Source organism: Alosa pseudoharengus, unplaced genomic scaffold (genome assembly GCF_046254945.1).
Source record: "Alosa pseudoharengus isolate Yale_2024_CS ecotype anadromous, Long Island Sound unplaced genomic scaffold, YU_APseudo_1.1 YU_APseudo_1.1_scf_8, whole genome shotgun sequence".
Classification (NCBI taxonomy): domain Eukaryota; kingdom Metazoa; phylum Chordata; class Actinopteri; order Clupeiformes; family Clupeidae; genus Alosa; species Alosa pseudoharengus.
In genome coordinates, this window is record NW_027468870.1 from 39485318 (window position 1) to 39511236 (window position 25919).

General features: G+C 40.0%; 1 protein-coding gene across 3 annotated transcripts in view; it reads right to left on the reverse strand.

Moving 5' to 3' along the window:
* Nucleotides 1-4585, reverse strand: part of aspg (asparaginase homolog (S. cerevisiae)) — a 72304-nt gene extending 67719 nt beyond the window's left edge. For 2 of the 3 annotated variants that reach the window (XM_076275211.1, XM_076275209.1), the window contains exons 1-2: nucleotides 4276-4579; nucleotides 1425-1554 (exon numbers count right to left, since the gene is read on the reverse strand). In XM_076275211.1, the coding sequence (XP_076131326.1) occupies nucleotides 1425-1554; nucleotides 4276-4552 (407 nt within the window). In that variant the 5' untranslated portion in view covers nucleotides 4553-4579. Of the gene's footprint in view, nucleotides 1-1424; nucleotides 1555-4275 lie in introns of all 3 variants that reach the window. The other variant, XM_076275212.1, reaches the window with a different exon arrangement.
* Between the last annotated feature and the right edge of the window lie 21334 nt (nucleotides 4586-25919).

Here is a 25919-nt window from a genome sequence, read left to right on the forward strand (position 1 = left end):
AAGATACACAATCATTACTTTATTGTTAATATGGAAAGTTCAGAAATGCAAAATAATAGAATTTTAATCATATGATAAAATATGTGATTAATCGTGATTAACTATAGGAATTCAGCGATTAATCGTGATTAAAAATTTTAATCGTTTGACAGCACTAATTGAAATACTATGATAAGATCTGGGACCCTCTACTATTGTACATAAAGGGCCAAGTATGACAAAGTCATTCTGCTGTATATTTTTGTAAACCTTGATCAATGTTTTCTTTTTCATTTATTTTGGAATGTTTACACTCTGTATTGAACTACATTACATTCATGACCGTGATGACTGTTTTGCCAATATGTGCCAAGTTCAGTCTATAACTAAAAAAATTTAAACATTAAAAAAAAGAACTTGAAATAAAGGCAGTCGTGGTGGAGCCAAGAGTTAATGATAGCTAGCAGGCTAGTTTTGTTTTCATGTGACTGCAATAAATGAATATACTGACCAGAAAATTTGGGACATGTCCAGTTTAACTCCATGAATGAATATGGCGAATGAATAAGTTTCCACGTCAATCATAATAAGTTTCTCCACCGCTACTGTCTCCATTTCTGATGGTTGTTATGGGACACTAACATCTCAGTACTCAGCTTATAATTGGTCAGCTGTCAAAAAAGCACTTGACCTAAGGTGCTTTTTTCTGAGAAGGTGAACTTTTTTTAAACTTTAAAAAGATGCTCTGAGCTGCTACAAAAAAAATAATAAACAGCAAAGTTTTAAAAAGCGCTGAGGACTTTTTTCAAAGCTTTTTTTTTATAACAGATCTGAACATAGCCTAAGGGAGAGCAGGAAGATTGATAATGACTGACTGACTATTATTGTGTTACATGCTTCAAATGTGAAGCACTTTGAGCTGCATTCTGTGTATGAAAGGTGCTATACAAATAAAGCTTATTATTATTATTATTATTATTATTATTATTATTATTTCCTTCTATCATTCAAATCACTTCTAACCTGAAACATTTCTCTGCAAAAGATTTACACTGAACCCATTTTCAAAACAATTCCATATCTGTTCAATACCCAACGTGTCATTTTGTTTCCTATTATAAAATGATTCTGTTTGTCATGAAATTGTTGGTAACCATATTCACAAGGTTAATGAGAAGATTCAAGTTCCACGTTTTTGCATGTGTAACTGGATGTTTGTAAAAAAACATGCAAATAGCAGCTTACACACCTGAGTGATTTGTCACCAAAGCAGCCCTTGATAAATCATTCTTTGATTTATAAGTTCATATAAGCTGTCCTGTAAGGCTTTTGCAGGGGTCATGTAACCAACCACCAAGAAAACAAAACTTGATGATCTGATGAACTGGATAATCAGTAAGTATACCTAAGATTTAGGAGTGTGAGTGTCAATGGTGAAGACCTACGGGAGGACTAGGGTGTTCTCAGTGGGTCCATAGTAGTCGTACAATTTGGTATGCTGAGCATACTGCTCATCATGTAAGATTGGCAGAGTCTTCAGGAACTTCACAAATGCATTAGGTTCTGGAGATAACACTGTGAGAAAGTGAGAAAGAGAGAGACATAGGCGGTGTCAAATATCTTGTTACAACTTTAAAAAAGCAAACATGTGGATTAGCAGGGGAAACTGGGCATTGAGAAAATGTGGCATTTCTTTCTGGATCACGCATTCACAAAGGAAAACAAATAGGAAAAGATCAGGCAGTCTGCCGAGAGACCTGCCTCAATGGGCATCATTGGACCATTAAACCACACAATGTTCCAAAACATACAGCCAAACAAGGCAAGAAATGGTTCACTGAGAACAATATTAACATTTTAGAGTGGCAGAGCCAGAATCCAGACCTCAATCCGTCAAAAAAGTGAGCACAAGGCCAGAGTGATGGCAGTCGTTCCTGACTGAAAACCCGGATTGCTGTTAAAAAGGTGTGGTCTAGAATCATTGTGGAGACATGGAGAGGCCATTTTCAGAGTTGTGAATGCAAATAGAGATGTTTCCATTGATTTTTTTAAAAGGGTATGAATAATTTTGGACATGCCATTTTTCTAAAAAGATGAAAACGCTTCTTGTTTTTAATTCCATGTTTCTCCCACATTGTCTTACTAACTTTTGGCATGTGACAGTGTCATTTTCAGTCAGAACACAAATATTGATAAAGAGAAAATCAGCATTAAATCAATATTTGCCAGGGATATGGATAATTCTGTTCTTAACTGTATAATGGCCCATGTATTAAATAAATGTCTGGTTTAAATCGGGCTCGTAATTACAGTTAGTGTGTTGGGTTGGGCTTGATTTTTTGGGCCCGATCTAAGCACTAATGGCAACTGCTCTGCCTCCGACTGGAAAGCACTGCAGAGGGTGGAACCAGAGAATGTCTAATAAGGGGAGAACCTTCACTCTCGGAACTCTTCCGGTGTGGTACTGCATCTAGGGGCGCTCGCGGGCGAGTCCAGAATGAATGGAGGTCTATGGAGCTGTACCCCTCAAAATCCACTTTTCTCGGGATATAATTTTTTTTCAAGTAATTTGAATATTGTATTCGAAAGGGGAGGCAAAGACAATACACTTGGTTGAGTATTATATTTTTTAAAGTCACTTAATTGTTCTAAAAAGCCTTTCAAACGTGTCAATGACGTCATTCATTAGCATGATCATAGCATAGCATAGCATCAATGCTAGCGTGTTATGGGCAACAACGACCCAACCTGTAAGAAAACGAAAGGACATGACTCCCGGATTATTTCACTTTTGATTGATAATCCATATCCATTTTGCGAAAAATAAAATATAATCTGAGGGTTTCACTTGTTAAATAGGTGAAAACAATAAATGTAGCCATGTAGCTCCATAGGACCCCATGTATTTTGGACTCGCCCGCAATCGCCATCTAGGTGAACTCTGGTGAACTGCAGCCAAATTCTGTTTGTATGGGATTAATAGAGAGTGGGGAGGCTCTCCGTAGAAGGGCTCTGGTGGAACTCACAATCACACAGTTTGCATACCACTTTGTCTCTCTCCATAGTTTGATCTCCAGTCCAAAACCTGAAGTGCTTCCATATCAAAGTCCTCAAGTTATTAGGGGTTATCACTCCTCTCTCTCTCATGTCGCACAGGTTGATTGCCGTTGTCCTCCATTTTTTGGCAAAACACCAGCAGCAGCCGTTAAAAACCGATTGAAACTAGCCTATAGGCTGTTTTCCGGTGCGTAAAATTGGTGGGAATTTTCTTTTTAGCTTTCGCAAAGCCTACTGCACTTTCAGAATTCTTTATTTTCTTTTTCTGCTTGTTTGTGAGTTTTGTTACATCCATCTTTTTTACTGTTTAATTAGTTGAAAATTAATAATGCACATATTTGGTTAAAATTGATTGCCTATTTTAGTTTTTGAAACTTGTGTTCTTAACTGTATAATACTGTCTGCACTGCACTATATGTCTTAAGCTTATACTGTTTACACTGCATAAGACATTGCTACACTACACTGTTTTTTGCATTTCTGGTTAAACGCAAACTGCATTCATTAAAATCTAGCTATGTCTTTTAAAATCTAGCTATGTAAAAATAAACCTAGACATCCTGCATGAGATCATCATGGGTAATAGCCTAATACTTGATCAACATTCCAAACAAAGTAGCAAAACAACCATTACAAATTAGTAAACAATTTAGCTTGCTAGGACATTTGGGGAAAATACCACTCTCAAGATGATTCCATTCCATTCACTTTTGTCATTCCATCCAAGACGTTTTGGTGATAAAGAAGTAATTTGATGATGCTTTATAGAGCAAATAATGTTAAAACCATTCTTCAGGACAGACATATCAAGTCAATGGCATGGCCAGCAAACAGTCTGGATCTCAATCCCATTGAAAATCGATTGAACTGAAGAAAAAGATGCATGACAAAGCTCCATTCTGCAAAGTTGATCTGTCAACTGCCATTCGACAAAGTGGGAATCTGATTGATCCGCCGTAGACAGCATACACGTTAAATTGCCAATTTGTGGCTTTTATAGATTAATAATTTGACAATTAGGCTACAACAACATTTACACCCAATATTTAATATGGCAAATGGGTAACATTGGCTCAGAACCAGTTAGCAGCTACCCGTCATTCCCTTAATAACGAGCTAACGAGTGGTCTAGGTTCTACGTGTGACTCCCATTACAAGCCACGGTGGGCTACCAGAAACTATGTGTCCAGTAGCCTGGTCAAACGGACATATGAAATAGTTTAGTGACATTAATCTTACCGTTATCATGCAACATCATTCCAATTGTCCCTCCCGTGTTAATAACCAGGACCCGTGCCTCGGCAGTTGGACTCATCTCCGAGGAGTCGATACTGGCGCTACTTGATATCTTTCTCCTTCGGACTCCTCCGGCGGCACTCCGACATAGGGACGTCTGAGAACTAAAAACATCAGACTGATCGAGAGAACTTAACCGAGTCTGAGACAAAGCTCTACCCAGGGACATTTCGGCGGGAGCAAACACACCAGAGGTTGACCGCTTGCACTCAGATTCCATGGTTGATAACGTTAAGGTTAGCCTAGGCTACTTGCCTTCTTCAAAACAAAAGTCCCACTTCCTTCACGTGGTGAAATCCGCCTCCTCTGAAACGTATATGATTGGCAGGTAGGCCTAACGTTAGGGGTTCCAGACCTTTTTTGGCAGGTGAGGTTATCCTATTTTAATGTCACAAAACGTAGGCGACCCCAATCATTCAACACACTGCAAAAACTCCTTATCAAATAAAATCTAACCAAGTGTTATTAATCTTATACTAAGATCAAAAAATCTAGTTAGGGGTCCAAGCAGAAAAAGCTGCTGGAACCCTATTGTTTTTGTTCTGATTATTCTTCCCTATTATTACTTTTCTGTGGCAGAACCGTTTCTACAGTCATAACTGTAATAGGTACAGACTCAAATTCTTTACCATAGGTCCCAAATTAGTGCATGATCTCAAACAACAGGAATTACCCATTTCTGTCCATAGGGGGTGCTATAATAATCACATTTACGTTTTTGCTAATATCTCTAGAACCGTTTGACATTTTTCCAAAATTCTTCTTTCTTCTTGTTCCTTCAGAGCTCATGTATCCAATTAACCCAGCCACGCCCATTTCCATATTGCACATTTTCCCGCCATTTTCAAAAAACTCAAAAGTGAAACTTATCTATCTCCTCCTAGACCGTTGTTCCGATTTCCACAGAGTTAGGTACACATCATCTACAGACCAAGCCTAACAGATTGGCTTTTTTCAGATTTTTGATTTAAGTTTTTAAGTTTAAGTTTTTAAGTTCGGTTTTAAGTTAAGTGTCAATTAACATTTGAGGCGTGCCCTATAATGATTTTTTTGCCTATATCTTAATTTGTAAAGGTCCGATCCTATTCAAACTTGGTACACACAATCATTACAGCATTCTTTGGACACACCAAATTTTATGAAATTCTGTCCACAGGGGGCGCTGTCAATATCTCCAGTATGTCCAATCCTATTCAAACATGGTACACACCAGGGGCGCCTGCAGGAATTAATGCTATGGTACGCACACCCACCTACAGACCCCCCGCCACAAAATTTTCAACGCATTGATAACATTTTTGTCCCTTTCCCGGTTAGGTTTGTTAATTGGTCAACTAAAAAGTAGCCTACATAGTACTAACATCCCCATGCAATATCTTTACAACAACGTCTAACAATGACCTATTCATTTAGACAACTTTATACAGCCCTATAAAGGCTCATGTTACCTTTAGTTTTGTTCTATTGTACCATTCACGTATGGCTTTAAACAGCTGTAATGCTAGCCTAACGTTTGCCTAACGTTTTGACAAACACACCAATATTGCCTACCTTGTTCTTGCGGCTTGACCATTTGAAATAACTCCTCTTTGCTGTCTCCCTCCTTTCTGTTTTTGTTGTTTAAAAAAATCTCGAGTTAGTGAGTTAGCTTATAACATTGTATGCTGATAACCAGCGTAGATAGTAAAAGAAAACAAGTAGCCTAGCCTACAACTTCTATAGCATGTGTGTGTGCATATTCTCTCCCCTGCTCAAACAAAAGGTGTGCACGTGCATATAGTTCTGTATTAAGTTGATTTTGATAACATGTTTACAAACTTTACTTTACAGAAAATTGTAAATAGCCTACTGTCACACAGTTAATGGGATACTGTGCAGAGTTGGGAAGTTATGGTAGGCCAATGCGGTGTGAAGACACACACAGGGGAAATTCTAGCCTGATGGTACGCACAGTGCGTACGGCCATACACCTACAGGCGTGCCTGGTACACACAATCATGACATTCTTTGAAAGCACACCGAATTTGGTACATGTAATCAATACAACATTCTTTGGAGGCATACTGAATTCTGTGATATTTTTGTCCATAGGGGGCGCTGCAATAAGTCAAAATGTCCAATCTTATCCAAACTTGGTAGAGACAATCAATATGATATTCTTTGCATGGGCAAAACATTTCGTACAATGCTGTCCATGGGGGGGGGGGGGGGGGGGGGTGCTACAGTCGCCGCACCAAAACAGTGTATGCAACCATAACCGCATTTTCACCATAGGTCCAAAATCACAAAATAAAAAAGACCCATTTCTGACCATAGGGGGCGCTATAATAAGTATATTTTCGTTTTTGCTCATATCACCAGAACCGTATGGAATTTTTGACAAATCATTATTTCCACTTGTTCCTTTACAGTTCCCGCATCTAATGAATCTGACCACACCTATTTCCATCATTCACTTTTTCCCACCATTTTCAAAAAACTCTGAAGTTAAACGAATATATCTCCTCCTACACTGTTATTCCAATCCCTACAGAATTAGCTACACATCATCTACAGACCAAGCCTAACATATTGGCTTTTTCTGATTTTTGATTTATCACCTGTTTTTACGTTTTTGGGGAGTGGCCTATAATGATTTTTTGCCTATATCTGAACTTGAAAAGGCCCAATCCTATGTAAACTTGGTACACATAATCATTACGACATTCTTTGGACGCACACCACATTTTGTTAGTGTCAATATCTTCAATATGTCCAATCTTATCCAAACTTGGTAGAGACAATCAATATGACATTCTTTGCATGGCCACACAATTTTGTGCAATTCTGTCCATGGGGGGGGGGTGCTACAGCCACTGGATCAAAACAGTACCGTAATAGGCACAGACACTACTTTATTTTTTTAGTATATTTTTTTGGGCTTTTTATGCCTTTAATTATAGGACAGTGGAGAGTGATAGGAAGTGAATGGGAGAGAGAGCAGGGGTGGGATCCGGAAAGGACCAGGTGCAGGTGCTCCAGCCAGTTGCGCCACAGCTGGGGCCACAGACACTACATTTTCACCAAATGTTCACCATAGGTCCAAAATCAATGCATAATCTCACAAAACAAAATAGACCCATTTCTGACCATAAGGGGCGCTATAATAAGCAAGAAAAAACAAGCAAATTTGTCTGCCAGTGCATTAAAGGAAAATTCCGGTATTTAGCACTTTGAGTCCCTTTTCTGGTTTGTTTTGGATGAACTAGAGTGGTGGATACCGAAATTTGACGATTGGTCCAGTCTCGACTTTTCTGACTCGTTTTGAATCATCTTTGACTACTCAGAGTGGCTGCCAACAGGCATACTCAAACATGTCCTAAAACAACCCTTAACGTTCGTTTTCCAAACTGTGCAACTCACCGAGTGGTTAGTGGTGTTCGTTGATGTTCCAAAACAAGTAGCGTAGCGAAATACAGTTTCTGTCGTGTTTTATTTGGCATTTTGTAAAATCCCATTGATTTCTGTTGGAAGACTCATTGCGTGTGTATACACAAATTATAGGCCGGTTTCACTTTTATCTCAATTTTCTAAAATACTTTGTTCTAAAATTGTTTGTTGCCAGACTGGACTGCTTTGTTGGAAAGCACAATCTATTAATTGATTGCCAATATGGTTTTAGAGAAGGTAGATCAACATAGATGGCTTTGATGGAAGAGCTTTCAGGTGCAGTTGAGGATAAGAAGTTTGCAGTGGGAGTGTTCATAGACCTTAAGAAAGCATTTGACACCATAGACCACGATATTATGTAAGAAAATGGAAAGGTTTGGAATTAGAGGTTTAGGGCTGGAATGGCTGAAGAGCTATATCAAAAATAGATGTCAATATGTACAAGTGGGCAACGCCAAATCCAAGCTAGCCAGCATCACCTGCGACGTACCACAAGGTTTGATAGTTGAACCAAAATTATTCATTATGTACATAAGCTATTGTAAAGTTTCCAATATTGTGAGGTCCCAGGGACTTTTCAGTTGCAGTTACTGCTTTTGGCCACTAGATGTCCTCATTTGCACCTTTTTTTTGTAATTTTCGGAAATTGCCTGATTTTCTCGGCTCATGTTTGAGTGATTACACCTGTGGTTGTTAATGAATCAGGGTATTTAAGGAGCATGTGTTTGTTAGTGCCTTTGCTGAGTTCTCCTGTGTTTGTTTATTTGTTTAGCACAAATGTGTACATCTGTGCAAGGCGGGAACGAAGCCTAGAGGCTTGTACAAAGTTCCACGCCTATTGCCAAGTCATGTTAACATATTGACATATTGACATGCAGGCTAAACATATAAATAATCTGTTTGATCCACAATAAGGAAGCATCAAAAGCAAAATGATTAGGATCAAAGCAAAAAATAGGAAGAAAAAGACATTCTGTCAATAATGGATGTAAAGCAAGAAAAAAAAGAATCATAGAGAGAAAGTTTCAGGTAGACAATAGATGGTTCTTCAACTGTCTTTTAAAAGCAGAGAATGATGATATTGATCTTAGCTGTGGGCTTAATTCACTCCACAGCTTTGGGCCTCTGAAGGATATATTGAACTGGTGCCTAGAAGTACGCGTGCGTGGTAGAAGTAGGTTGTTGTTTCTATACCTAGTACGGTATGACTGGGTGTTAGATGTGGAAATAAATATGTTCTGGAGTGTGACTGGAAGATCTACATTTCTGTAGAGGAACTTATGGACGAATAAGCATGTTTGATATGGATTCATTTTATCAATGGGGAGTAAGTTGTATCGCTTAAAGAGTGGCAGTGTTGGTGTGTATCTATTTGAGTGAGAAATTATCCTAAGAAATTTCTTCTGTATGGTTTGTAGTTTATTAAGGTAGGTAGGATAAGTAGCTGCCCAAACAATATTGCAATAATTAATAAATGGGAACAGAAAACTATAGTAGAAAGTGAGATAAGCTGAGGAGTGAATTAAAGGACAAATCTTCCTCAATATGCCCAGCATCCTTGCAGATCTTTTGGACACTATAGGTCAATATGATTGGACCACTTTAAACCACTGTCGATTATGACCCCTAGGAATTTGGTTTGCTGAACAAGTTCGATTTCTGCATTGTTGATATAAATTTTAGCTTGCTCTTTGGGATATTGTCTATTTGTGTTACAAAAGATCATAAAGTTGCATTTTTTCACATTGAGGGTCAGTTTGTTCAATTGAAACCATTTATCTACAGAGTGCAATTCATCATTAATATTATTAATAAGTGTATTAAAATCTTGGTGTGAGGCTATGATGTTTGTATCATCCGCAAACAAAACTGGAAGAACATTAGTGCATGATGATGCCATGTCATTAATATAAATTAGGAATAGTAAGGGACCCAGGATTGATCCCTGTGGAACACCATACAAAATCTTAGATTTTTTTGAGGAAAAACTGTTCAAGCACACATATTGTTCTCTGTTAATGAGATAGTTTGTGAACCAGGTAAGGGCTGTACTCTCCACTCCATATCTATTGAGTTTGGCAATAAGTATGTCATGACATACTGTATCGAAGGCTTTACTCAAATCAAGAAAGACTCCAAGAGCAAATTTCCTGTTGTCAAGAGCTGATGAAATGTAATTTACAAGCTGTAGAAGGGCATGCTCAGTGGAGTATTTTTTACGGAAGCCATATTGGTGTTTATATAATATGTTGTTAGCTGATAAATGATTGGAGAGTCTGGAGTAAATGAGCTTTTCCAAGATTTTTGATATACAGGGTAAAATTGATATTGGTCGATAGTTCCTAAATTCCTTGGCATCACCTGATTTGAAGATTGGTATAACTTTAGCAATCTTCAGATCAGGGGGGATGATCCCAGATTGTAAAGATAAAGCAAGGATGTGAGTGAGAGGTTGGATGATGGAGTCAATGGTTTCTTTAATGAGAATACTTTTAATGCCATCATGTCCATGGGCTGAGTTATTTAATGCCATTGTAATTTCACGGACTTCCTGTAGGGTTGGGGGATCAAAAGTGTGGAGTGTAGAATACTGACCCTCAATCATAGTACACGGATTTATATCAGACCCTTTGATGTTTGATGCCAGTTCAGGGCCAATATTTGCAAAAAAAATCATTGAAGCCATTAGCAATATCATTTGGGTTGGAGAGAGCACCTTCCTTGGTATTCATCTCCATTGGAGTAGTTGATGGAGAGTTACTGCGATTCATTAAGTGGTTGATGAGGTTCCAAGTTGTTTTAATGTTGTTTGAAGCCTGAATGAATTGTTCTGAATAGAATTTCTTCTTGGTTTTCCTTACTGAAGCTGTAAAATTATTTTTGCATTTTTTATATGCTTCAATATTAATGAGGGATGGGTTTAATACCGATTTCCTATAAAGTTTATTTTTCTTTCGTGAAAGCTTCTTTAGCTCAATTGTTATCCATGGTTTCCCCTTAGAATAATTGTTATTGGATTTCTTATTAATCAAGGGAAATGAAATATCAAGGGCAGAGTTAAAGAGCTTGAGAAATAAGTAGTAGGCTTTTGTTGCATTTTTTAACGTAAGAACCTCATCCCATGATATAGAGCTAATGGCTGACTTGAACGAATCTAAGTTCTTTCTGGTGAATTTACTAGTGCTGTCAGTTAAACGCGTTATTAACGGCGTTAACGTAAACCTATTTTAACGGCGTCAATTTTTTTATCGCGAGATTAAGGTTCTTTTTGGTGTAACAAACTTTGTAGTTTTTTCACATGCTGTTGCAACAACTAGTAACGTTAGAACAACTACAAAACCACACCGAATCTAGCTAGACCGGAAACTAAACAACATGCACTGAGGAATGGAATGGAACGTTGTATGTGCTGCAAGTCAGAGCCATAGAGAGAAAGAGTTCTCTCTATGGCTCTGCTGCAAGTACACGCCCCCTTTTAGGTGAAAGATGACTGATATAAAGTAAATCTATGCTGCTGCATCAAAGTGGGGAGCGAAAAGGGCTTATAGTAAACTTACTAAATCTTGAAACAAACATGAATAAAAGGCACAAAATAAGGTTGGTGTAAGAGTTATCTGTGTGTTTATGGGATTAATGTGACCATGTTCCTATGTTTTGCGCTTTCCAGTTTTCTAACAGGAGTGTCACAAATTTATTGATAGGCACAGTCAAACTGCCCGTGGCTGACTATAATTAAGTTCAGCAAGCTTAACTTTATATGTCATAACATCAACTAAACATAAGTCACACATTCATTAATCACTTGTAATATGAACGTAGCCTATTTCCTACAACTAGGTGAAATAATTGGCTATGTTACTGAAGTTCCACAGTTAGCTAGCTAGCAAGCTAAACCATTTTGGGATATTATTCTAAGTGTAGTTACATGCTAAATTTGTACAATTCATGGGGTATTGCAGACGAATTAGGTTGGTAATGTACATCGTTTCGACATGAGTAAGTACCATAAACATAATTCTTCATTACTGCCGTGTTAGTAAAATGATTGAATGTCCTGTGAATTAATAACTAGATGTAACGTCAACGTGTGATTACTAGCTGTCTTTCCCATGATATAATGTAAACATGTTTTCCGCTGAAATGGGGCGTGATGCAGATTAAATGTATCTTTATGATGATGCGCGGTTAGTAGGCTAAAGGCATGCTGCACACACTTGGTGGGGCTTACGAGCTGGCCAAAGAGTAGTAGCCTAGGCTGACGCATTAGTTGTGTGCCGCCAAAGATTTTTTCACCGTCACTTGTTCTGTTATCAACATTCCTCTTTGGCTGCTTTCGACATTCAGTTACATTATATTCCATTCTTTTCAATACAACTCCGCACACCAGCATCACACTTTGCCGCCGTGTAAATCACGATTCAGTTATATTTGGTCGACGCTGCTCCATAAAATCCATTGTTCATCCAGTGTTCCCAAAACTTCGGCGTTGATGTGTGTGGCAAGTGACAGTGCACCATAGACTACTCTACGCCTATAAAATGGCAATGCACTCATGTTGAAAAGTTCCTTATTTTCAACTGAACTCAAAGATAATGAATATAGTATGAATATAATATTTTCTGTTTGTTATGCCCTTTATAATGTGTGTAGGCCTATATTTTGTGCATGCACTTCTGCGGTAGCATTTATTTCATTTTATATCAGCTATTTCTGAAGAATATATTGTGTTGCCTCAGGTCTGCTGCACATCTTTTGAAATTTGATTTGAAATAATCAAATAGACCTACGTCTTAAAGTTCAGTTAATAAAGTAACTTGCTTTGCTTTCATTTGAATCCCAATCAAGATACACAATCATTACTTTATTGTTAATATGGAAAGTTCAGAAATGCAAAATAATAGAATTTTAATCATATTATGTGATTAATCGTGATTAACTATAGGAATTCAGCGATTAATCGTGATTAAAAATTTGAATCGTTTGACAGCACTAGAATTTACGGAACTTAATTGGTTCATTGAAAGTTAAGTTAGCCTTAGGCGAGTCATTATGGTGAATAAATTGAAATACTGGAAGATGGTCTGAAACATCACACATCAAGAGGCCTGAAGTGACCACAAAATCAACAGAATTGAATAAGATATTATCAATAAGAGTAGCAGATTACATTGTAATTCTGGATGGCTTAGTAATAAAAGGAAGAAAATTAAAAGAGTAAAGTGCATTTAAAAAATCAGCTGTTAATGTGAGGTCACCTTTAAGCAAATCAATGTTGAAATCTCCAACAAGGACACATAGTTTACATTCTTTGTTTATTGCATCCAGAGTTGAGTTGAGTGCATCAATAAAGGTAGTGATATCTGAGTCAGGTGGTCTGTAAATACTGCCAATCAAAATGCTTTTACTATTAACTCGCTGACAACATGGGATTTTTAACAAATGTCGATTCTGTTAATGTAGAGACAAAATTGGAACTAAGATCTTTTCTAGGGATGAAGTTGTGGTTCTTAGACACCCCCGCCTCTTCTGCCTTTTCTGATGGAGTGAAATGCATTGTAATCTGAGAGTGGGTATAGATTAAGAATATCATCATTCAGCCATGTCTCCGAAAAAGCCATGACAGAAAAAGAATGGGTCAAGGTTGACATCAGTTTCTGGGGAGGCTACGAATATTTAAATGAAAAATTGAGAAAGCATTTTGATTAGGATTAGGCCCATCAAGAGAGTAAGACAATTTATTCAATTGGGATTCAGAGTAATACCTACATGACGATTTTAGTGACTTCAAATTAATCTGATTGGTGTCCGGATTGTAGAAAGTGTCATAAATACCATCAGTGTCCATGTTCCGCTCTAAAGGGCTAAAACAAATGTCAGAGGGGATAGCCATCCCTGTTGTTATGTAGTAGGTCTGTGTGTAAAACTGTCCATAGCGGATGGAAAAGTATGTACCTGTACCTGGGAACAACCGGATGGAATTCAGTTGTCAGTCCGGAGGATGAGCGATAGGTCAAACCTATTACGATCGAATCCATCAGAATACTCCACATATTATAGTGATTGGCACGAACACAGTCCATAATAAGAAACCACAGGATGTTCAATAGGCCTAACATTACTGTCTGCCTGTAAAGTGACTTTGTTAGACTTTGTATCATTTGTATACCTCCAGTTCGGAAATCTCCCTCACAACTATGACTCGTTGTTCCTCGGTGTCGCTCCATTAGTACGGATGAGAACTTTGCCGTTCCTTGTCCAGGTCGCTTTGATCTTGTTACCCTTTCTGAGAAACCGTGCCTCTTTTGCAATGTCGCCGTTCTTCTTTGTGAGGTGTTCATTCATGTAGACACCTGATCCTTTTAGCTTGAACCCCTGCTGCAGCAGTTCGGCTTTATCTTTTCTGTTTACAAAGCGGAGAATAATTGCTGGTGGATACGTATTTTTGATTTTCTGGGGGAGAGCATGGCAGGCCGAGATCTGCCGGCCACGAATGGAAACGTCCTGGCCTTCGAGGAATTTGATAACCTGCGACTCCAAGATCTCCGATTCAGTGGATGGAGGATCATCAGCAACAACAACCGTGGTCCCGGCTTCAACACCCTGCGAATTCGGAATATCCGTCTCGGTGGAAGATAAAGCCGGTGTTAACAGCCATGGCCCTGGCATAGGATCGGTGGTGAGTTTTCAAGCCGGTGATAACATCTTCCATGCGAGAGTATTGCTCAGCATCATCCAGTCTTCTCTGCAACGATTCAATCTGTTCATCTTTAGCTTTATTAGAATCATTATACGTGTTCAGTTTAGTTTCTAGGATATCAACCTGAGATTGAAGTTTGGACACCTGTTTCGTGAGCGTCAGGATCTCTGTTTGTTGAGTTGCAATTTTGCCAATCTCCAGTTGGATTGCGGCTAGAGACTTTTGGATTTTATCCATCTCAATAATTTCAAGAAGCTTTCTTGCTATTTTGGTGCAAGTTAGTAGATTCTTGCAGTAGCCTATTAAGTTAAGTCAGGGCCAGCGAGCTTACAAACGCTGGCGGCACCTGCATGTCAGCCATCTTGGGGTGTGCCACCTGTATCGTAAGTGTACTCCTGTTTTAAATACACTTGGTAATCAATTTCTCCCTTTTTTTTTGACTTTGAATTTTTGGCTGGCCTGTTTGAATGGACTTTGTCTACTGCCCTCTGTTTTCTGACTCAGTGTCGACTTACCTTTGATCTGCAACCTGCCGCTTCCCCCTCAGACCACTCCCAGGTAGCTTAGCCTATGTCATAACATTGCTGAAGGGGAAAGCTTGTTCCTGTGCCACTGCACTCTATGAGGCTGGCAGCCCTGCCTGTGACTCCTTCAGGTCCTTTTCTAGGGAGATGATGAAGGTCTTAGCTCCTACAGCCACTGGCCGCATGGCAGCCAAGAAGCTCCTAGATCTGCGCCAGGGCAACCGGTCTGCAGCCGACTACGCTATCCAGTTCCAGACTCTGGCAGCTGAGAATGGCTGGGGAGAACAGGCTCTGCAGGCGTAGCAGTGACATACTTTGTCTATTATTTTATTTAATTTTTGTGGTGAATTTCATCAAATCAATACACATTATTAATGATTGTGTATATATATATATATATATACACAATCATTAATAATGTGTATTGATTTGTTATTCGTATTATTGGAAGCTTCGAAAATAGTTAAATTAGTTTTTACCGTTATTAGTGTTTCATTAGTATTTACCATTACTGTGTGTAGGGAATGGGAACGAGACTGCTGTGCGTGTGCGCATTCTAAAGTGCCCCTTTGTGCCCCATTCTGTGCCCAGGTATGAAATGTCTAACGGTTTTCTTTTAATATAAAGTGGGTTCTGTCACCTATTTACATTGTTGTAGGCTATAACGCCACTATGTATATTTATTATATTACATGATTTATTCTATGTATGACCTGTATTAAGCCAAAGCCTATGATAAAGGCCTAGTATAAAGCTAAGGAGCCTACCCGTTTTATATGAGTTTGTTGTTTATATTTATTTATCATATTGTAGGCCTATACCTTCTGTATTGTATTATATCGTATCTTTGTCATTTTTATCTAATTATTATCATATGTATAACTTAATATTTATAATTACTGGTATACTGTATGAGTTGCAAAGTGGATGCTGTAAGGGGGAATGGGAACGAGACTGCTGTGCGTGTGCGCATTCTAAAGTGCCCCTTTGTGCCCCATTCTGTGCCCAGTAAACAGTTGCAGATACCCCATCCTGCTGTGTGTGTACTTCATTCATCTTGCCCTGTGCATTCAACTTGTCCTAACCACTTAACATCTGCTACACAGACAACCTTCTACCATGGCCTGGCAGACCGTATTAAGGATGAACTTGCATCGTGGGAAGAGGTAGAGGATCTGGAGTCACTGATCTCTAGAGTTATCCGTCTGGACAACCGTCTCCAGGAGCGATCCCGAGCCCCAAGAGGGTCCTTCCCAGTACCACTATCCAGTGCCAGCTGGGCTCCTCAGCTCTCTGAAGAGGTTCCGGAGCCAATGCAGCTCGGTGGAACAAGACTATCCCAGGCTGAGCATGACCGAAGCATGAGGAACAAGAATCCTCCTCTATCCATGACTGCCCTGGACGGTCGGCCCTTGGGCCCAGATCTAGTAAACCAGACGACCTCTGCTGTGAGAGTGCAGATCAATAATCACAAGGAAGAGCTGTCTTTCCACCTTAGCCAGTCACCAGATTTTGCTGTGGTCCTAGGATTCCCATGGCTGACTCAGCATAACCCCAATCTGGATTGGACCTCTCGCACAATACTTAAGTGGGGCCCCACCTGCCACACTACCTGCTTCTTTTCAAGACTCCCGTCTCCTGAGCCTTCTGAGCCTCCTGAGCTTTCCCGAGTGCCCCCTGAGTACCACAACTTGAGTGAGGTCTTTAGTAAGAAAAGAGCAACAACCCTTCCACCCCCCCATGATTGTACCGTAGACCTGTTACCTGGAACCTGTCCCCCTAGGGGTTGCATTTTCTCTCTGTCAGCTCCAGAACGAGTGGCCATGGACCAGTATATCAGGGAGGTGCTGGCTTCTGGTTTCATTTGACTTTCATGCTCCCCAGCGGGTGCGGGCTTCTTCTTCGTTGGCAAGAAGGACGGAGGTCTTCGGCCATGCATTGATTATCGTGGACTCAATAAGATCACAATAAGGAATCGCTATCCACTTCCCCTCATTGCTTCAGCCTTTGAGTTGCTCCAGGGAGCCACCGTCTTTACCAAGCTGGATCTTCGCAATGCTTATCACCTTGTGCGTATTCGTGAGGGGGACGAATGGAAGACGCCATTCAACACTCCTACAGGCCATTATGAATACCAGGTCATGCCTTTTGAACTCACCAATGCCCCAGCTGTGTTCCAAGCTCTGATCAATGACGTCCTACGGGACATGTTGAATAAGTTTGTCTTTGTTTATCTTGACGACATCTTAATCTTCTCTAAGGATCTCCATCAACATGTCCAGCAGGTCCGTCTTGTCCTGAGTCGTCTGCTAAAGAACCACCTCTTCGTCAAACCTGAGAAGTGTGAGTTCCATGTTTTGGAGGTGTCCTTCCTTGGCTTCATCATTTCAGAAGGGAAGATTCAGATGGATCCAAAGAAGGTGCAAGCTGTCTGGGACTGGTCTGTTCCTAGATCAATTAAGGAAACACAAAGTTTCTTGCGGTTTGCCAACTTCTATCGGAAGTTCATCCAAGGATTCAGCTCCATCGCAGCTCCCATCACTGCTTTAACTCAGAAGAGCAATACCCCTTTTTCCTGGTCTCCTGAGGCTGAAAGAGCCTTTAAGATCCTGAAGCATTTCATCACTGCACCCATCCTTTGCCAGCCCAACCCTGCCAACCCATTTGTTGTTGAGGTAGACACCTCAGATGTAGGTGTGGGGGCGGTGTTGTCCCAGAAGGCCACTGATGGAGACATCATCCATGTGCTTTCTTCTCCCGAAAGCTGACTGCCAGAGATACTATTAAGTGAAGATACACACATCCCAAAACATTTTCATTGTTACGGGCTATCATAATTTCTGTGTCATTCTAGTGTCTTTCTGAGTGCGCGCGTGTGAAGCCTACGTGTGTGTACCTGCCTGTATGGGCACAGAAATGTGATAGGTTTGCTTGTTGTACTGCGCCAAGTTTGACAACAATTTTGACCAATCATGACTGACTTTAGATCTCAAAAAGTTGAGTGCGTTCTGAGGCCGACCACTCGTTGATTTGTTGTGGATAACTTATTTTATTTTTTCTCCACTCCGCGTCGACAACAATCGAATAGCGCAATGTAAAATGTAGGTGGCTTCTTTGCTACTGATGCATGTTGCATTGAAACACTCAAATGCATGTCAATCGAAAGCGGAGGAGCAGGTGGTCACCCAGCCCTCCACACACACTCACAACAGCCCTCCCTGCATGAAATGTCCCTCTTCCCCGCTAACATTAACAGTAGCTATTTTGACCTCTCCTCTTTGACCTCCTCTTTCCTCCTCCTCCTCCTCCGTAACGTCTCTCTCCACCTCCTCCAAATCCACCTGTATTTCTCCTTCCTCTGTGTCACTACACTGCACATCAAACGTAACGTCTCTCTCCTCCTCCTCCGAATCCACCTGTCCTTCGCCTTCCTCTGTGTTACTATACTGCACATCAGAGCTGTGTTCCACTCCTTCAGCCTGTGCACTCGATGTCGACGGCCCTGCACCCGCTGTAACAGTCGACCTTGGGGTCAACATTTCTGTGATTTTGACACATTTTGCTGCGTCCACTTGTAGGCTTTTTAGCCTTTTGTCTCGCAGCTTCTGTGCGCCCCCTTGCGCTTTTGTGGTTTATTAGGCCTACTATCCATTTTTACAATTTCACAGATGGAAACTCACTTCTCTCCGCAGTCAGACAGCTCAAATGGCAAAATTTGATAACCCTTGGATTACTTTAGTCATTGGACCAGGGATGGACTGGGACCAAAAAATGGCCCTGGCATTTTTGGCCATGGCGGCCCACCATGATTATTTATACGATATGCTGAGGCACATTAGCCTAGAAATCTAGACGCACCCTAGCGGCGGCAAATTAATTTGCTCAGCTTGTACGTCTAGTATCGAACCATAGGAATTTCTATTGGCTTAACACCGTGGATGACGGCCAATCACAGCGCTCTATTTCGTTAGAGAGTCTTAAGGCGGGCTTAACAGGATAACGACATCCTGCACGGTGAACAACAAGGAAGGTGGCTATGGCAAACGAAGAGCGGTTGTTTGAATCGGCGTTGGCGTCAACTTTGGAGGAGTTGGACTTGTGCTTTTCTTTGAAAGTAGATCAACACAATGCACTTAAGTCATTCCTTTCGAAGAAGGATGTATTTGCCGTTTTGCCGACCGGATACGGATATGGTCGTAGCGCTGGCCTATTGCATGCCTAGGCAGTTTGAAAGACAATTCTCTGCCCGCCCCTTGGATTAAGCGAGGTGAATGATTCGATGCCAGACTATACATGTCAATGATATAGGATGGCCCGCCAGGCTAGAGGCACATGACATACCAGAGGAATGTGTTTCAAAAAGTTAAAATAAAGCGCAGTAGCCTACATGGAAGAGCTGTTAAGAGTTTAACATGTTAAAAAAATGTATACGCTCTTTCACTACTTACAGAGTACGCCCGATGGCCAGTCCATGCCTGCATTGGACTAGCCCAATGTCTGTCAAGAAAATCAACCAATGGGCCGCGTTTCGTGTCTCAAATACCGTCATGGGGGATATATATTTTTAATTATTATTAAATTATGACAGCCCCGGCCCAAAAATGTGCGTCGGCCCACCGGGCATTGCCCGGTACGCCCGATGGCCAGTCAATGCCTGGTTCAGAAAAGAGCCATACGAATTGTGAATAATGTTGGCTTTAATTATCATTCCAATTCATTATTTCTTAAGTCAAAGACACTGAAATGTATGGACTTCATACATACAAACCAAAGATTCTAGAGCTCTGTTCTAGAATCTTTGGTACAAACATTGAGCAGTATTATTGGCAATGGCATCATTGGCAATGTAAGGTATTTAAGTAGTGACCCTTTAGGGTATAGGCGGGTACATATATGTATGTATATAGATAGGGAATTGTTTGCATGCATTATGCAAACACACTGTATGTATGCATATAAGTAGGAAGTTATCTGGGTAAGAGTATATGTGCTTTTTTTCTCTTTATAATTTATTTGGTCTTTCTTGTCTTGACAATTTATTTGTTACTTTTAAAATGTGAGAAGCGGGGGCGGATATAAGCTGTAGCTTCTTACCACACCCTTTGGGTACAAACAATAAACTCATTCATCTGTCCATTCATTCATTCAACATTGCAATGGAAGTTTGTTGCGAAGAAATTGTGGGAGGAAGTGAAAATTGCAAAAATAGTTGCGATTTTTTACATTTTTTTTACTTGAGGGAAGACCAAAATCACACTGATCATCTTGATATGCTTATTAATGTGATTAGCTATTAACTATGTCATTAGTTAACAGTGTTGGGAGTAATGCGTTAGTAACGCGTTACTGTAATTCCACTACTTTTAGTGGTAACGAGCATGTAACGAAGTATTTTTGTAAATCCAGTAACACCATTACAATTACTGAAATTTCAAAGAGTTCGTTACTTGCGTTACTCTGTTGATCTTGAATGAACGACTGCAGACAAGATGCACATTTGCTGCTTTGTCTCCCGACCTTAGCTGTGTTTCCAGCGATTGTGTTTCATGTTTAGATTGCAGATGCATTCTTTAGAGTTAATAGGAGCCTCCTCACATTCCTCCTTATTTCGGATTTATGCTAAAACACACAAGAGTGCATTACGCTACAATTTAAATGGGCATCTTAAAAGCCTTTTCCCTTTCGTTTCCATCTCGTAGCCTAAGCCCCACTACAGTAAAAGCGCATTGTTGTTTATCTCCGCTCTTTTTCGCCTATTGCGCAAAAGCCTCATTATATCAATTTCTCATTCTTACAACATAGCCACGCCACAACACCAATAGGCTACGGTAGCCTATATATAGCCTTGGCACAAGCAAGCACACGTTTAACTCGAGAGGAAAATGCAGATTTCACTTACCAGATAAAGAAACCTCCAAATAGCCTACCGTATGTAACAGCGACTTGAGTTATTTGCACAGTAGGCTATGTTTACATCGGAATTGACGTCCATGGTGTTATGGATTCATTTGTCTGCGACGGAACATGCAACTTCTCTCTGGAACACCTTATCAGCGGAAGAGTAACCTTCTGCATAGTGCGCGACAATCCCAAACTCTAGGATGCATTAGAACTTATTTCGGTAGGTCAGCACTTGTGCAGCGCAGGCTTTTCCCAAACTGGTGGTGCCTAAAATGCTATATAATACAACTGTGTTCAAAGCAGGATGAGGATAACCTAAGGTTATGTGTGTGTGAGCAGACAATAACTGCTTTGAAAATAGGCCATTTAACATTGTTTCACATTACATCCCATTGAACGAATTCCATGTAGCCTACAGAAGGATTGCAATAATAATGATAATAATAACTTATTACTATATTGCAGAAGGCAAGTAGTAGGCAAACAGTAGGCAGTGTACTGTACATATCTATCAAACCACCTAGATGGTGAGGGTGGCGCAAAACAAGGTCAGGGAGGCCTTCATGCATTGTAGAATGTTTTGTGGTCGGAAAAAGTTTGAGAACTCATGCACAAGGCTATTGATTTGAAGGCCAGTTGAAACTACAATAAATAGGTCCAAAAATTAGGTTTATTGTGTGTGTGACTGTTCAGTACTGTTCATATTGACATTTTAAAAGCAGACTTAAAAGTAACTCAAAAGTTACTTTCTCTAGTAACTAATTACTTTTGATATACAGTAATTGGTAACGTAATTGAATTACTTTTGAAAGAAGTAACTAGTAACTGTAACTAATTACTAATTTTCAGTAACTTGCCCAACACTGTTAGTTAATATAAATGTTACAAAATAACTTGAATGAAATCATTCTTGGATCATAGAAGAGATAAATGTCTTGCAATGTTATTAATTTCTATGATTTTGGTAAGCACTACACGAACTCGAGGCCCACAAGCAAACATGACATGAGCTAACAAGGACATCTCCAGATGTAAAAGTTTGCCAATTGGTTGCATAGCCTACTCAAATGTCAGTAAACCAAGTAGGCCTAAATTAACTTACTTTCATAGCCTAGGTAGGTTAGCAACACCAGGTTGAGAGATGCAAGTAAGCAGACCATTAACCTTCTATTTATTGTCATCAAAACTGCAGAGGAACTTATAGGGCAGTATCTGGTGTCTGCAGAAGTGAGTGTGGCATCTGGCTCAATATTCTGTGCTAGGGACTGTTGTGGTAGGTAAAACTTCATGGGAAACTACGATGTTTGGACAAAATAGCAAGGTCGCCCAGATTTCGCAGGGATTTGCTGAATTTGCGTTAGTTGTTGCAATTGCAACATCCCGAATTCCTGAAGGGACTGCTATACTTTACCTAACCAGACAAAATCATCACCCTGTGGTTGCCTTGCATTATTTATTAGCCTACCGAATGCTTCTTCAAGGATGTTTTGGTGTATGTGCACTTGGTGATATTGGCAAGTAGTGCTACTGAACGCATTTTTCTCGACTGGTATTCCTAGCTTTTCATAAATAATTTTCATAAATTTATATGTATATAGTTTTCCTATTATACTGATTTATATAAGGAAGTTGTATCTGTTGAATCAAATGTATTTTATGTCTCTATTCCGAAATGGTCTTAAATAAATATATACAGTATACAGTATATTTACTTCCTGTATTACTGGTAATGTATGTTTTTTTAATGTCATTCTTATTACTGTATCATTTGCTTATAAACAAATAAATGGTTTATTCTTATAGACCAAATAAATCTAAACCATTGTGTCTGACTTCATAATTATATTTAATATTTTTTTTATGCATACTTATAATTATATAATTATAATTTTTTATGCATACTTTCATGTTGTTGGTGAGAGAGAGAATGTGAATTCTGTCAACATTGTAAATCCCGTGTCCTGCATTGTTTCACACTGATCACTAAATTTATCATAACTTTTGAAAGGTTAAGGATATTCCAATTCATTTTTTTTGTTAAATGACCCACAACTTGCTGAACATGCCATACACTATATTTTCTCTATCTTGTTGACAAATTTTGGATATACATTTGGAGAGGATTTTCAAACACTGTTCATTACTATATCAACATTACCATATGTATTTTACATAATTTCATAGAACTGATCCTTCTGATTAAAATGGTATGTATATCCCATTGATGGTATGTATTATACTCAAGAAACAAGTTTTTTGTGTGGAGGTCATCCAGTACCAAAAATGGAATGTTGGCACGAAAGGGCTAAATTAACATCAATAATAGAGATGTTTTGATCCGGTGTATGTGCACTGAGGTTGTACAATTGAGTGCTCAAAACACTGACAGGGTAGGCCCATTTCAAATAAACACTGGAAGGACAAACACTGAACCCAAGGTTGTTAACCGATGGGTTAGCATGGAATTAATCTTGTGCAATGAACTTCAAAGAACTGTTGTGCTTCTAGGCAAGGCATTAGTCAACAAGGAACAAAAACAACAAAAAAGAAGAGAACAAAATCAATTTGTATTTTGAAAACAGGACACAGTGAGAGTACTACCAGACGTTGACTTTGGCACCTCTACTGAAGTAGATAGATAGATAGATAGGTATGGCTCTACCATAGCTTATCATGGTCAATGCATCAAATGTTCAGTCCATACCTATCTATCTATCTATCTATCTATCTACTTCAGTAGAGGTGCCAAAGTCAACGTCTGGTAGTACTCTCACTGTGTGCAATGGTGGTAGTGCAAAAGTGAATAGTGTAGGGATTGAACAGTGCAATAGCTTTGCATATTATTAAATATTAACTATGACTATGAAAAGACAAGAATGTAAACATAATAGAATTGCTTGACAAACAAGAAAAGAAAGAAGAAAAAATAATATACTGTAAGAACAATATATAACAGGGAATAAGTTGTGTAGATGTAGATGTTATGACCACAGTCCAGATTGTGTAGGAGGGCTAATATAGGTGTACAGCAGACAAATATATAATGGTAGGGGCAGAGAGGCTCGTGCTGAAAAGTCCATTTCTCCCCTTTTGTGTGGTATTAAAAAGGTTGGATGGCCCTGGGGACAAAGGACCTCCTCCACCTGTCTGTTGAGCATGACAGTGACAGAAATCTGCCACTGAACATGCTCCTCTGTTTATTGAACGTGATGTGTAGTGGGTGGCGGTCATTGTCCAGCATCCTACTCATAGTCCGTTTCTCTGCAGTTCTTCAAAGGTTTTTACTAATGTTTTTTGATTGTCATCTATGGCAATACATATTTGTTGTATTTGAGTATGCCTCAGCGTCCCATTATTACAGAAAAAAGTGTGTTTTAGTTTTGTGGTGTGTGTGTGTGTGTTGGGAGGGGCCTCGGGATCTTTTGCCTTGGGCCTCAAAGTGTCCAGGTCCGCCCCTGTTAATGCTGCCTCCCCAGCACACCACAGCATAAAAGAGGACACTGGCAATGACTGACTGGTAAAACATCCAGAGGAGCTTACTGCAGACATTGAATGACTGCAGTCTCCTCAGGAAGTAAAGCCGACTCTGCCCTTTCCGATACAGCGCAGCAGTGTTGGCTGCCCAGTCCCAGTTCATTGTCCATGTGTATCCGCAGGTGTTTATAGGCCTATATGCTGACCATTTCCACATTGACCACTTCAATGGAGACTGGCAGCATAGGTAGCTTAGATCTCCTGAAATCCACCACCATCTCCTTGGTCTTTGTTGCGTTCAGCTGCAGATGGTGAGCCTGCTCCATTGCACAGTCATTGCTGCTACCAGGACAAGACAATGGTGGTTTGCAGTTTGGTCATTAGTGTTTTGCAGTCTGTCCCACTAGCCACAGGCTGTCATCCCTCCCTGTGTGTTTTGTCCGGTAGCAGTGTTGGCCTACCAAACTGCAAGCTAGGGTGGCCATCCGTCCGGATTTTGTCCGGACAGTCCGGTTTTTGAGCTCTCTGTCCGGACAGAGAGAGTGTGTCCTCCTTTTTGGACATTTGTCCGGATTTTTGTCATGAATGGCCATCTGTCCGCATGTCATGAAGCCTATAGGCTAGCCTACAGTATGCCTCATTTCAAGGCCTCTGTAAGCTACTCATCTCTGTTACCTCCGCCACAACCGTAGCACGGGACATCACAAAACTCCACCGATTTCCTTTTCGCGAAGCAGTCAATGCGACAACTCCTTAGTGATTGAATGAATGAACACCGTTGCTGAGCCTTAAGTTGCATATGGCGAAACGAAAGACGTCTTTCAACTCTGCGTGGTATTCTGAACACCACTTTGCTAAAAGCAGGACAGATGCATACCATGCATTTTGTAAACTGTGAAACAGATATTGATGTCAGCTCCAGGGGTAAGAGTGCCATAGAGGCACACCTCTTACAGACAGGCACAAAGAGAAAGCCAGATCTGCCGGGAAATAAAACACACACACACACATACACACACAAAACTAAAGTTATGTAATTATAATAAGTATGGGAATGTTGGAAATAGCTGACTAATGTTAATAAATAACCCAGCTAACACATGACCTTGCAGCAACGTCGCCATAAAGTTGTCATTTGGTCACAGCGACATTACCTTCTGGCTACGTTGTTGCAACGTCACAGCTACTTTGCAAGACAATGTTGTCACTTGGTACCATTAGTGACATTGCAGCGACGTTGTGACCTGGTCAGCTTGCAATTGCATGTTGCAATTTGGTACCGTTAAGAACGGTGCCACAACATTGTGATTAGGTCAGCTGGTGACATTGCCATTTGGTGCCGTGGGAAACGTTTCCGCGACGTCTGCCAATGACGTTGCCATGTAGTATTGTGAGTGATGTTGCCACAACATCATGATCAGGTCAACTGATGATGTTGCCATTTAGTATCAGGAAATGTCCCCGCGACGTCAGCCAATGACGTTGACATGTAGTATTTGGAGTGATGTTGCCACAACGTTGTAAATGGGTCAGCTGATGACGTTGACATTTGGTGCCGTGGG